At 49.6% G+C, this 14,474-nt stretch overlaps 1 protein-coding gene across 1 annotated transcript in view; it reads right to left on the bottom strand.

Annotated features, from left to right (window-relative positions):
- GAS7 (growth arrest specific 7) overlaps positions 1-14,474 on the bottom strand; it is a 199,578-nt gene that overhangs the window by 72,165 nt on the left and 112,939 nt on the right. Inside the window, exon 2 of the mRNA XM_016222496.2 lies at positions 2,882-3,002. Coding sequence (XP_016077982.1) covers positions 2,882-3,002 — 121 coding nt within the window. The remainder of the gene's footprint in view (positions 1-2,881; positions 3,003-14,474) is intronic.

Below are 14,474 nucleotides of genomic sequence, written 5' to 3'. Positions count from 1 at the left end.
CGCTTGTTGGTGTCTGTATTTCTCTGATTCCATTAGGACTTGGGTCTTTGAAGGCAGAGATGGCCTCCCTTTGGATTGTGTATCCCCACTGTCCAGCCGAGCACCAGGACAATCCCCATCCATAAAATCCTGAGTGGATTTGAAAATAAGCAGGTTAGCCAGAGCAAGGTAATACAAATGTAAATTGGACTTTAAACTAGTTATTTCTGTATGTGGTACAAACACAGGGACAGAATGCCTATTGTGCCCAAGCACAATCCCTCCAAGCATGACTCTTTGCTATCAGGAAGGCACTTCCCATTGGCAACCCTTTCCTCATCCTTCCCATCTGAGCTGAAGGGTACTTCCTCCTCCAGGAAGCCTCCCCTGACCTCCCAGGGTCTCACATGAACTTGCTCTCAAAACACCCTGGGCTTCTCCTTCACAGCCCTGCCCAGAATTATAATCAAATACATATTCATTTAAATCCTGTTTCCACTATAAGGAATAGCACTTTGAGGGCAGGGACTGATTCCTTTGTATCATTATATCCCGAGCATTCAACACTTTGCCGGGAAGATATTTGAGGCTCATAAGTGTCTGCTGAATGAACAATTCAATCAAACAAACAGATAAAGAACTAATTAAACAACAAATGAATAAAACTGGCATGTGTCTAGAATGCAAGACCAAGGTGCCAGGCTTACCCTGAACACATTAGAGTAGGGCAAAGAAGAGAGCCGGGCCAGTCCTACTGCAGATGACAGTGAGGCCAGAGCAGGGTCAGCAGCCAGCAGGGGTACAGGCCTACCCCAGGCCACCCTGTTATCATACAGCCCATGGCTCCTAAACTAACATCACCTTTTACATTGTTAAATGGTTGAAAAAGAAGACTGTTCCATGACATGCAAAAGTTATTTGAAATTCACATTTCAGTGTCATAAATAAAGCTTTATTGGCACATAGCTACACCCACTGGTTTATGTACTGTCCATAACTGCTTTCGCCTGAGAGTGGTAGAGTTGAATGGCTCTGACAGAAAACATATGAGCCCCAAGGTCTAAAAGGTTTAGTACCTGCCTTTTACAGAAAAAGTTTGCTGAACCCTTGCCTAGAGTCTCTTGAGATCGCTATGTCCCAGGACTCACAAAAGTCCTGACCCTGTGGTATATGCTGAAATCTGGGCCTCAGAAAGAAAGCTGCCAGACACTGTGTTATTGTAAAATGGGACTTAAATACCCTAAATAAAGAGGGGCTAGTTAAACTAATATCATACACTAACGATGGACTACTACACAGCTGTTTTTAAAAATGGGTTAGGCTGAACTGTACAAGTATAGAAAGACGTTCATAGTACATCGTAAAAGCAATTTCTAAAACAACACAGACAACTGTTCCAATTTAGTAGAAAGAATAATTGTATATACGTTTAGAAGGTGAGAAAATATGAGTATCTTGGAAAATGTGTGATAAATAGCTCTAGGGCATTGGACCAGGGATTTAAATTTTTTATTTTAAATACTTTTGCACTCAGTGAATTTTTTACTGAGAGTATGCTATTCTCTAATTTAAAACACACACACACAAATGCTGATTTTAGAAAGCAACTTGTACCCCCAGCATGGGTCCCAATTCTTGATGATCTCAGGGTCATATGGTCCAGTTTCTGCATTTGGGGGAGCTGCCCATAAACCACTTTGCTCTGAAACTTCAAAGTCTGATAACACTGCAAAGCTGCTCATATGTTTGTTTTGAGGAAGCTTAAGATTAGAATGGTCAGAAATAGTCCTACTTCCCTTTTCCTAGAAACCCTGGGTACCTATTCAACTAGAACACCCCTCCCGAGCGCGGGGAAGGCCACGTTGCCAGGGGATATGAATAAACTAACCGCCTGAGCGGCAGTTGCCAGCTGCTTTCTTTGCCACTCCCTCTAAACACAGCTGGCTCTCCAGCCACCAGGACCCCTCCGAGTGCGGGCTCATAATCATCAGCCCTATTAATGGTCCCGTGGGTGGGACGAGGTAGCAATAAGGCGAGGGAAATGAGAGGCCAAGCCTGAGCCCACAGGTAGATTCCCGGTTCTGCCTTGGCACACACGCCCGTGATTCCTACCAAACCTAAGTTTCTGCGTTTCTAACCTTTGTTCTCCTGTGGCAGTTTCCCTGGAGAGTCCTGGGGATCAAGAGGCAGAGTGTTAGCGGGTTCTACTCTGCCCTGCCGAAGACCGCAGGCCTGCAATGCCTCTCTGCTCACCTTGTCGTAACCTGCCACCCCTCCTTCACCCTGCAGTCAATATCCTGGGACCCTGGAGTCACCGTGAAGGCCCAGGAAGTCCATAATAACCGGGCATGGAGGCCCAGTCCTACTTCAACTCAGAAATGCACACAGAACCTGTGTTATCTGCTAGAATAAATCCTTAAGTCGCCCCAGCATTCCCCAAAGAACACGCCAGGCAGTGAGATCATTCAGGTACGAGCAAGATGTGTGGGCAGGTTAGCAAAGCTTCACACCTGCAATGCCTGTTTGGGAACTTCTGCGTCATTTAGTGCATCCAAACCCCAGGACAGCGTAGCATGCACAGTGCAACCTGCTCAACTAGATTTAAGCTAGCTGTTGACCACAGCCCCTTTCTCGAGCCCAACGTGGCAAACACGGTTCCACACCAGGAGGCTGGGTTCAGGAAACACGCCTGAGGGGCCGTGAGGGTCCGAGGATGACCCTAACCTTGAAGGGCAGGCTTCGAGATCCAGGCTCAGACCCCTGCCACCCAGCACTGTGGAGAAAGCAGCCTCTGAGGTCGATTTCTGAAGAAAAAGTCTAAAAGCCAGGAGGCAGAGGAGGGGGGGGAAACCCCAGGACAGAAGCCCAGGCTGGCACAGGACGCTGCCCGGGTGGGACTCACCGTTGGTGCTCGTGTTGACATAGTAGCGCCGGCCCTGGGGAGACAAGTAGCTCTGCCAGCCAGGTGGCAGCACCACACTCTGGCTTTCCTCTCCGGGCGGAGGGGGCACCATTCCAGGCTTCTGTTGAGGAGAGAAAAGGTCACACACGTTTGGCATTTTTGCAGCTCTTTTTCAACCAGGAAGTCAGAGGCAGCTGAAGCCACCCTGGGACTGCCCACCGTCGGCGGTGCGGACCAGAGCCTCCCTGAGGGGGGCCAGAGGCCACACTTGTGTAATTTGGGAGGTTGTCTGAGCGTAAAGTGTGAGGAGGGCCTGCTTTTTCAGAACCACTGCAGAAGGGGCATGTTTCCCTCGAGGACAGAGGGAAGTGGCAGCCAGTTAACAGAGCTGGGCAGTCTCCTCTGTTAGTCCTTAGAAAGCCACTTACAGGGATGCTGAGCTTTAGGGGGGTGCACTCAGCACCCCCCCACTGTGGAATCTGCAGCCTGAAATCCCAGGGACCACCAAGCACAGCGGCAGACGAGGCCCAGGGCCAGCCGGAGGAAACTACCAGAAGTAATTAATGCAAGTCTCAGCAGAGCGAGCCATAAAACCTTCTATAATAATGCCCAGAATCGAAGAGCAAGGGTTTTTTTTTCCAAGTGTCCAAGTCACCATGGCAAAGAGAACTGAAAGTCTGACGACAGAGATGGCTCTTTCATCACGTGCACTTACATGCAGCTTAATTCTTTTAACCATGTGCACAGACTTTTCATTTTTTAAAAATCAGAGAAAAACAGAACATACAGAAACTAAGTAGAGATGCAGATGCTAAACGGGTAGTTTCTGGTGGTAGGATTATGGGCAGTTTGTCTTCCCTTCTTTTTACTTAACTCTTCCATCTAAATTTTCTTTAATAAACACAAAAATAAAAGCTGTTAGTTAAAGAACATTTAAATATAAGAAAAGAGGGTCCAAATTAGCTCACAATTTCTGTGCCTTGTGGAGAAAGTAAACTAACTAAAGACAGGATTCTAGCCACAGCAGACAGGAGCCATGACGTTCTCAGTGAGGCCGGGCCCTGTTCAGAAACATTAGAACTAATCAGCCCCTGAATGTCATCAGCTTCCCCAGCCATGCCTAAGAGGCAGGTTTGGGTCACTGACGACCACGGCTTAAGATAACAGGTGGAGTGTGAGCAGCGGGGACCTGGCTCCTGAACTGCTCTGCTTTCTGCAGACTGACACCCCGTGTGCTTCTGATGCCTGTGGAGCCCGGGTGCCCGCAGCAGGATCGGATCAACCCGAGCTGCTCCGGGCACTTCCAGTACACACGGCCTCCCCGCGGCCCTCGGTGTATGTTTCATTATGGAGTTTCACGACTTAATTAAAACCCTTCCCCTATGCCCTGAACGCTTCTGTCTCCCACACCCGTTAACCTGCAGTGCCTCTTTGATTCCGTATGAAAGAGCTGGAAATCTGAGACAACACATTAAATATCCCACATTGTAGGAAATACACATTTTGGCCGAGTAGGGTGGGGAGTCAAGTCAGGGGGTTTGACTGAAGAAGGAAACAGCCTGGAACCAGGCTGCCTCCGCCTGAGTCACAGCATCTAAGATGGGAAGGCCCGACCAGTGCTTGGGGAATAACCTGGGAGGAAACGGGACATTGTGAAAGGCATTAAGCAAGGGCCAGAGACTGACGTGGCCAGAACGAGGTTGCAGAGGAGAGAGGGACCCAGCAGCACAGGGAACGCGGCCCTCCAGCCTGGGGCTCAGTCCTCGCTGAGCCGCTTAGCAGCCCATGACCCGGGGAAAGGACACAGCCCGCCATCTGACCGTGCCGCATCTATAAAACACAGGGTCATTTTGGCCCAGTTGTGGAGCACACTGTGGAGACTAACAGTAAGAAACTCAGCCCCTAGGAAAGCGCCTGTCACCAAGAATGCTCAAGAAATAGGGGTTTCCTGGCCGGGTCAGGGTGGCTCAGTCGGCTGAGCATGGTCCATCCTGTGCACTGAAAGGTTGCAGGTTTGATTCCCAGTCAGGACACATGCCTGGGTTGTGGGCTCAGTCTCCAGTAGGGGGCGTGCAGGAGGCAGCTGATAGATGTTTCCCTCTCACGTGGATGCTTCTCTCTCTCTCCCTCTCTCTTCCTCTCTCTCTAAAGATCAATAAAAAGATTTCAAATAAAGAAACAGGGGATTTTAGTGGAAGGGGGTGCCCTCTAGGTGCTGAGTGAGACCTCTGCCTACGGTGGGGTGAAGTTCACCCAACCTCACCATCACTGCGTCTAAAATGTCACCATTAACAGTCACTTCTCCCTGGTTTCTGTTTCCAAGACGACCTGACTTAAAAGGCAAACGCAAGCCTGCTGGGGAGGTTCCTGCGTTAAGACCTTGACTTCTATGTTCTGGTGAGAAGCTGGGCAGCGAGGGGCACTCTCCTTAGCTGGGCCGGCTGAGGGAGTGAACTGAACACTCTGACCCTCCTGTGAGGTAACGACATCCCATCTCCACAACTGCATGGCACTTTTCTCTTTAGCATGACTAGTTAATTTATCTAAATAAGCGGTGGGGTCAGAGAAAGCTCTGGTTTACATCTGAAGACACTGATGACTGGGGAGGTACCATTACCACCCTGAGGGCTCCCCATCTAGGAAACGCAGGACCCACCATCTTGAACACTACAGAAGCTGCCTGGGGAGAGGCACCCCTGATACTGAGCCAGGAAGGGCCAAGGGATCCTAAAAGGGGGAGGAGGGCACCCAGGCCAATTTCCTAATTTGACCAACCTGGGAAAGGTGGTCTCCACATCCCCCTGCGGTACGGCCATGGGGTGCCCGCTCTCCCATGGGTGCACCCTGCCTGCCATCTGACTGTGCTTTGCTTCCACCCCCTCAAGGCTGCCAGCCTCCTTGCCCTTCCCCTCTCCCAGAAAGAAGTTATTCCTGTTGGCTGGACTGAAACAAGTCAGGAGTCGAAAGATGTGGAGACAACTGGGTACACACCCAAGAGAAGTGAAAACAGCGCTCAAACACTTGCACTCCCATGTGCTAGCATTATCCACAATAACCAAAAGGTAGAAACAACTCAAGTGCCCATTAACTGATGAGTGGATAAACATAACGTGATGGTGCATCCATACAAAAGAATATTCAGCCATGGAAAGGAACGAAGTAGTGATACACACTACAATGTGGACAGCCCTGCAATCACGCCACGGGAAATAAGCTAGACATAAAAGGCCAAGCTTTGGAATGATTCCCTTTATATTAAATGTTCAGAACAGGCAAACTCATAGACACAGATAGCAGGCTAGTGGTTGCCAGGGGCGGGGGCAGGCCGGTGGGTACAGGGTTTCCTTTTAGGGGTATTGAGAATGTTTGGAACTGGAGAGTGGCGGCGGTTGCACAGAACTGTGAATGTAAGAAGTGTCACTGATGATCAATTTTATGTTAGGTGTATTTTACCACAAAAAGAAAATTTTAGAAAGAAGTAGACGAGGCAGGAGTTGGTCTGCCAACCTGCAGGCTCTCATTTAAGAGGCCCGAACCCCCAGCGTTACCTCACCCCTCGTGGCGGTGGAGGTGCAGGCCCCTGGGAGAGCTGCCCCAGAGCCACCGAGAGGATACAGCATGAGGAACTACCCGACAATTAAGGTCTCTGCCCAACTTATTCTTCTAAGCAGTTTCCTTCCAAGTTAAATCCCCCCTTCCCTTCCTTAGTCCCCTGGCTTCTCCCCTTCCATTCTGTCAGCTCTTTCCCACGGGAACGGGAATGAAAAGCAGGGGACACAGGTCCCCCTATAAGGAGCAAGGCCAGAAGGAGTGGGAGTGGGCAGAGACGAAGATGCTTTTCTCAACCCAGGAATTCTTAACCCAATTCCAAGGACAGCTCTGTGGGAATCAGAAAACGCCGCCTCTTCCCCTGGATGGGCCACCCCAGGGTGCAAGGCTGGGTCTCGGCCTCCCTGGGCCCCTCATCTGGGTCCCCTTGTTCAGTAAACAACCTGCTCGGCTACATATGGAAACCCATCCGCTGAGAATTTGAGTTAAACTGGATATTCTGTCCCCAAAATGGATGCATGTGTATGCACACACTCACACTATTTTATCAGGAGGCTTCGAGACCACTTCAGAACCCTAGTCTAATAGGTACTTAAGAAATATCTGGTCCGGCCGGTATTGCTCAGTGGCTGAGTGTGGACCCATGCACCAAGAGGGTGCTGTTTTAATTCCCTGCCAGGGTGCATGTGGAGTTGCGGGCTTAATCCCCAATAGGGGGCATGCAGGAGGCAGCTGATCGATGTTTCTCTCTCATTGATGTTTCTCTCTCTCTCCCTTTAAAATCAATAAACATTTTTTTTAAAAGAAATGTCTGCACTCAGGTCCCATTTCTGCCCATTGATAAAGACTTTGATCACTCACCAAATGGCTATGAGTGTGACCAGAACTGGGTCAGGTGCTTCACACACTTACCTTTAGTCTTTACAATAAGCCTGGCACATAACTGCCATTTTTTCCCATTTTAAAATGGAACTCGGAGAATTTAATAACATGCCTCTTGTTACACAGCTAATTATATGATAAAACCAAACTCTAAAATATTAGCTTTGTTCTAGCTACTTCCATCCAGTTACCTAAATCCAGGCTACTCTCAGTTCATCTCCCCCAAGCTCTCCATAATCAACTCCATTTCTTCAATGGACCAGCAGACACCCTATCTCCCACCCAAGGAGGATGACAACTCAGGCCTGATTCTCCTGCCTGATTCTCGCAGTCTCCAAGTGTGCACATGCCTTCCCAGGAGATGTGCAGAAATATCACCGCCCACATCCAAGCAGTCATGTTCCCCAGCTGTAGGCTGACTTCCTTGTCTCCTCATTTAAAACAACACAGCCAAAGAAACGGTCCTTTTAATGATGGCTACTGATTCCCCTGAGGGGAAAATGAGCAGGCAAGCAAAGAGAAGTCACCCAGAGAGTAAAAGAAAGTCCCATACATCAATGTTTCTCAAAGTGTGGTCCCTGGGCCACCCTGTCACTCACCTGGGATGTGGGTTAAAGTGCAGATTCCAGAGCCCTGATCCAACCACCAAAACAACCTGGAGCCCAGAAACAACCTTTAACATACTTCCTAGGTGAGTGCTACACTCATTAAACTCAGAAGACACAGAGAGAGCAACTAAGAGAAAACATTGCTTCTGAAATCAAAACCGGGAACATAAAACTTTAATAAGCACGATTTATAAAAAGACAGTGTTTAGCTAATGACGACTTATTAATGAAAAGAACCCTATCCCCCAGCCCAAATCCTTCAAACAGATTCTTTTCAGAGAGATTCAGTCTTGTCTCTGCAGCCCCCAGTAAGTGCCAACCCCCACACAGCTCCCCACAGCCTCCACCACTCTTCAAGTTCAACCCGGGACTCCTTCCCCTCTGGAGGTTTCTGGGAGCACCTGATTCTTACCTTCTGTGGGTGCGAACAAACGTTACTTGCCGATTTTAACGGGTGGTCGTCAGACACTTGATTTAGCAGCCAGATCAGACAGTGTTAAGGTCCCCCACTCCAAGTCTTCTCATACCCCAAATCCAAAAGCAATAGAAGCTCTAAAGAAAGGCATACCCACTGGGCCCCACACCCCCACTCCCAGATCTATATATAACGTGTCTGAAGTTGTCTGCCTAACAAGCCACTTTCTGGCAGACCCGTTGCCATGGCAATGACTGCTAATGAGCCGGGTGCCGTGATTGGCACTGCTTGAAGGCTGCTCCATAAAGGGCTCTCCAGCAAGTCCTCCCTTCCACAACCACAGAGCCAGCTGGACACCCAGAACCAGCCAGGGCATGGCTGGTGGGCAGGGAAGGCCTCAGTCCTTGGGAGCCAGTTAGTTACTAGTGAGCCCCGAATAGTCCCAGACCAGCAGCCAGAAGCGGCCTCCACTGTCACTCACAGGAAGTCAACCAATTAATGACAGGGGCTGCAAGGGAGCCACCAAGAAGACCAAGGCCCAGCTGTGCCAGAGGCGGGAGGATCATGTCCACTCCAAACCTTTCTGCTGGACACCAATTTAGAGTGGAGAGATTCCTACACAACTGGGAACAGCTTCCCAAGAAAAGATCATCTCCTCTGGCTACAGGTTAACACACAAAGCATGAAGCAGGGCCCCACCTCCACAGCAACACTGCTGCCTCAGGGTCTGCATCTATAAGGACACTGGGTACCTCTCCACTGCCCTGCAGGTGGAAGTACTGTTCTCTCCAGCTCCGGAAGCCTTTCCATGCACTCAGATAGAGCAACTCACAGAAAATAGCTGGGAGGAAGCAGGGACTGTGGCAATGGCACAGTGCATTCTGGAAAGCATATCCCTACAAGCCGTATTATAGGCTGGTGGGGGGAAGATGGACCCTGGTGGCATCTTCATTTCTTCTAAGGGTGAGAGATTTGGAGACCTGGCCAGAGGGAGGAGGAGTAGCCACACAACAGAGAAGCAGGCTGTAACATTCATGAAGGCAGGGCCACAGCGATCTTGCTCCTAGCTTTAGTCTCAGCATAGCACCCAGAATACGGGATGCAGGGAAGCTGGGACTGAAGCAGAAACTGGCCTTTAAACAGGTTTGAAGTCACTGTTTCACTGAACAAGTACACAGGGAATGGCAGTCCGAGCAATGGGCATGCCCCCTGTGAACGAATCCCAGCTCTAACGGATCTGACTGAGTGGGCTGTCCAACACTGAATACAGTTTGCTGGGGGAGACAAGATAGCTGTTTCTTTAACTGCAGAAAATAAACTGAGGAACAGTATCCAGAAGCCTTAGGGAAAGCACGACTTCTAATCATGACCTCATATGATACACAGAAGAAAAATTCCAGGAAGCTATTTAGCAACCTCAGTAGAGGGCAGAAAAGTATGGCACCCATGATACCAGAGTAAAAAAGCAGAAGGTGAGAACAAGCTAATTTTAAAAGGGCAAGTTGGTTAGAAAAGGAAAACAAAATGATATTTAAAAAGGAACAGGAAATTATCAAATTGTAGGGATATTTAAAAGGTAGTAACAGAAAGAGTATCCATATTGGCTGCAATGGCATATAGAATTAGTATTGCAAAAAAATTAATTATGTACAAAATAAATTTAAGAATTTTTTCCCCTGAATGCAAAGGAAATGAGAAATAACGGAAACAGAGGGAGAGAAGAGAAAGCCAAGATATGGACTGATGTCGTCCTAAAGAAGAGACTAGGACAAAGGCAGAACAGAAAAGAAACTATAAACCAAGGCTGATGGAGGAGGGAGGGGGAACACCCTCAACTGAAACAACAGGTACGCGCAGGGTGGAAGGTCCAGCGCTGCTCAGGGCGGACAGAGCTGGGAAGCCCAACAGGCCGAGCCACCCTAGCACTTTATTTACACGGCAAAGATGGGGCTGAAGTCCTATCATCGTCTGAGGGGGAGGAAGGTGTCTCAGACCAAGGGGCACAAACAAAGCTGCTCTCAGACTTCCCTGTGACCGCATTTCAGAAGACACCTCTGGATTATAACGTGGAAAGGGTGGGCCCTTCCTGCTTGGCCAAGGTGTCTCCCTCAGCCGAGGTGATCGCGATACATTCCTCTATAGACCAGGGTTCAAGAAACAGACCACTCTGTGACCTCCTTAGTAAAAGTGTTTAAAAGATGTACTCCCCAACTACCTTAAAAATCACGACACAGACAAAGAAGGAAGTAGTCAAGGTGTAAAGGACCAGAGCTGAACATGAAAGCAGCTTGAAATATGTGTAAATAATTATCAAAATCTAGTTACAGAATATGTGTGTGCCACTGTTCTCAATATAGAGTGTAAAAAAGTGAAATAACCTGGATCACAAATTCCACATAGTACTAGAGAAGATCAACAGGTAGGAGGAGAAAAAATAAAAACAAAACAAAATCACCCTTTCAATAAAAAGTCCCAAATCCTTAAAAAAAAAAAAAAAGGTAGAGGGTGAAGTGAGGACACTTCTGCCTCCAGCCAGGGCTATCGGGTACCTGCCAAATTTGCTTCCATCTTCCAGCACCTAGTAGCTGCTCTTGTCTTTTTCTTGGAGATGGACAGGTTTCCAGCCAGAGAGAACATGGCAGAAGGGAAGGGTCCTTGGATCCACAGACTCTTTACTGGATCCAGGTGCTGTGACTCTGACCTTCAACCACCTTTTTTAGGCCCATGGGCAATCATCTTCCACAGGGAACTCGGAGCCCTGGACCCATCAAGGTGGACAGGGTGAGACCAGTGCACTTTGAGGGCTGACAGAAAACACAGCAGAAAGCCAGGACTTCCTGAAGACTTCACTACTTCCACCTGTTTGCCTTGGGGAGTCCTCAGAGCATTCCAGAAGCCAAAGCACTCAAGGGTGGCTATTTCGCGGCCTGAGCCTGGGCGTTTCTGCTTCCCTAGAGACATTCTGGTTGGACCCCTGTTTCTAAGGGGGTCAAGGGCATGAGGCTCACCTCCAGCTTTTTATCAATAAGCTGCCTTCTTCCTCCCATTTCTCGTTTGCAGAATTTCTCAGTAAATGTGACTGACTCGTCAGAGGTTTTGCCAGAACCTCCCAGGTGTGTTAGAAATCACCCCTCTTATCAAAAAGGGCCTGGTGAGCACAGCTGTTTCTTTGAGTCCATTAAAGGAACTTTCCAAACCAGGCCTTAACTACTTAAATGCAAACGTACCCAGGACTCTTTCAAACCTGGTACAACCCGAGGGTCCTCAGGCCTCACTGTGCAGGGTGGGTGAGTGGGTGGGGACACATTCGCAGCAATAATCTCACTGGCTTGAGTCCGTCACTTGCTCAGGCCATACCTCCACCCATGAGAAGCCTCCCTAGATGAGGTCTACAAGCACCCTGAGGGTGACTCACTGGGCTCCCCAGTTCCAGTCCTCGGGGAGCTTCCTTGCCGCACTGGCTAACTTCCCCCACATCCTCACCCCACCTTGTCCCCGTCCTCTGTCCACGGAGCCACCAGAGGAAGTCTTACACTGGGATGTCACTGGCACCCATGACAAGAGGCGGACATCAGTGCCATGGGAATTTCCTTCCAGCACCCACAAAGCTGCCGGCCGTGGGCCTGAAGGCCAGACCACTGAGAGCACTGCAGACACGTCAAGCTCCCGAGAAGACTCAGGGAAGGTCCCAGCCACCCCGACTCTCCATCTGCAAGACAAGCCACTCATTGGGCCTGTTGTGAGGACTGGGCAGGGAGAGGACACAGAACAATGAAGTCTATTTTCTGACCCTAGGAAGGAATGGAGTGATCTGGTGACCCAGGAATTTTGATGAACGCAGTTACAAAGAAGTCCATGCAAGGGTACAGGAAGTCGACCCTCCCAGGACTGGGAAGGAGCTGGAAAACATGGGGTCTGCAGTGGGGCAAGGACTGATGAAGAGTTTTGAATGACTCTGGGAATTGCAGGGATGAGTCAGGTGGCTCCTCTTGGTTCAGAAGCCATTTCCGGACCTGAAGTGCCAGGGGTCATGCAGCACAGGGCCGCAAGGCACCGGTCCTGTAGGAAGTCGCTTCCATGCCAGCTTTACACACATTCCCGCGTGAGCCCTTAATTCACTGACACTGGAGGAAAAAGATTTTATTATCATTGCACCTGCCATGCAGATACGAGATAGAAGGAGCAATTAATAGGGTTCCAAAGGAGACAATGTAAGAAATGAAGAACTCTGGCTCTTAGCACACTTGTCAGGTCTGAGTCGGCTGGGGCTTTTGCTGATGGCCTCTGCCCAGTGGGACCAAATAGCATGACAGGGATCTGAGAGACATTCACTTCAGAGAACCTCAGTATTGGCCAAACAGCGAAACTGTGCCACCAAATATCAGGGTCACTTCTGCTGCTTACTAAGGTTTGGAGCAGGTGCCCAAAGGCCTCGTGGCTGTGTTTAGGGCCACTCTGGGAGAGGGTTCCCACAGATGCTCCTGAAATACAAACAGCTCCAGGGGCCACATGGGAAGCTGTGGCTGCTTCCTCACATTAGCATCTGGGGCACTTAGGGAACCCCAGAGAAAGGCCCTAAGTTTTTCCCCATTTCTAAGGCCAGTCTGATCCTGACGTTGCACAGCTAGGAGGGCAAGGCGGTGCTTCTTCAGCCAGTCCCTGTTTCTGAGCGATTCTCCTGGAGACCCGTGATTAATAGGCCTTTTATTCAAACGCTCAATTTCCTGATGGGCTGTCAGGGAAGGTTGGTTCCACCACTTCCCAGGCAGAGCAGATAAACATCACACAGTCCCTGTGCCAGCTTACCTGCACCTTGGCACCACAAAGCATCAGGTGGAAGCACACAGGCCTGGGCACAAACACACTGTCCCAGACAACAGGTTGTGATTTACAGGCCCCTGTGCCTCTCTAGGCCTCTGTTTCCTCATTTGTAAAACCAGAGATGCCAAACCTCAAGCACTGGGTTTCCACCACCTGGGGAACATCTTTCTCTTTCGTCACAGAGATCAAAGCCACCCCAGGGGAAACTTCAAAGCATTTAAATGACCAGTGCATGGGTACAAAAGCAGCAGCCACATAAACCAAAGAGGTGACAAAGACCTCCTGACAAGAACATAAATGTTCCTGAAACACTACTTTGCTTTTGGTGGTTCCTCCCCACCCCCCCAATAGTTTTTTGAGCTAGAGATACAGTTTCATATAGTCAACCAAATCTGACTCAACTGGGGGAGAGAAACGCTGTCTGAGACTGGCGTGAAATGAAGGGATTTAACAAAAACTGGAAATCATTAAGTATATGCCCAAACTGAGGTACTAAATTGTGGGCGTTACACCTCAGACTCCCTTTTGGCTGCAATCTACTATTTGGGCGTTTGGGGCTGAAATGTCCCGATCTGTCACAGGAATGAGCTGGGCTGGAGTTCAGAACTCTCTGTGGTCCTAAAGAATCTCAGAATACACCCTAGATTTCCCCTCCGAATTATATCCCTAGAAGATGCCCTAGAAGATTCCTTTGGGGGACATTCTGAGGCTCACTTCCCTAGGAGGCTCATCGTAGCGTGAGGGCGCCCCAGGTGACTCCTGGGCAAATTCCCTTTGCAGAGGGAAAAGCCCGGGAACCAGAGTCTGCCAACACTTGTATTGGGAGAGGGGAAAAAGAAAAAGAAATACTAGTAAGGCCCCCTCCCCAGCCTTCCTTTAGTATAAGGTGCAAAACCCCTCTTAAGGAAACCCTGTAACCAAATTTATCAAGAAATTCGTTTCATTCTAAATATACTGAAGAAGAATAGTGAGGAGGGAGCTGAAAGTGCTTGCTCAGCTGTCACAGGTTCGTGCCTGCAGAGCGGCCTGCCAGGGACTTCAAGGACTAGGTGCAGCCGCTGCCCACAGAGCCCTGGGGGCAAAGGCGGGCTTCCTCGGGGTGCTGCAGCTCATTAGGCACAAGGGTGGCCGCTGGCCCGCTGGCCCGGGGCTGCGATCCAGCTGGCCCAGCTTCGCGGTGGCTCGTTGGAACGAAGGGCACCAAAAGGAAGCCAGGGCGGGGAGCCTTCTCAGCATGGAGACCATTCCAGCAACTCTGCATTGCTGGCGCCTGTGCTGAGGGATGCCATCAGAGACTTCTGCCCACAGACCTGGTTCC

Source organism: Miniopterus natalensis, chromosome 17 (genome assembly GCF_054644295.1).
Source record: "Miniopterus natalensis isolate mMinNat1 chromosome 17, mMinNat1.hap1, whole genome shotgun sequence".
Taxonomy (NCBI): domain Eukaryota; kingdom Metazoa; phylum Chordata; class Mammalia; order Chiroptera; family Miniopteridae; genus Miniopterus; species Miniopterus natalensis.
Note: the sequence above shows the minus strand (reverse complement) of the source record. Positions and strands in the feature narration are given on the sequence as shown.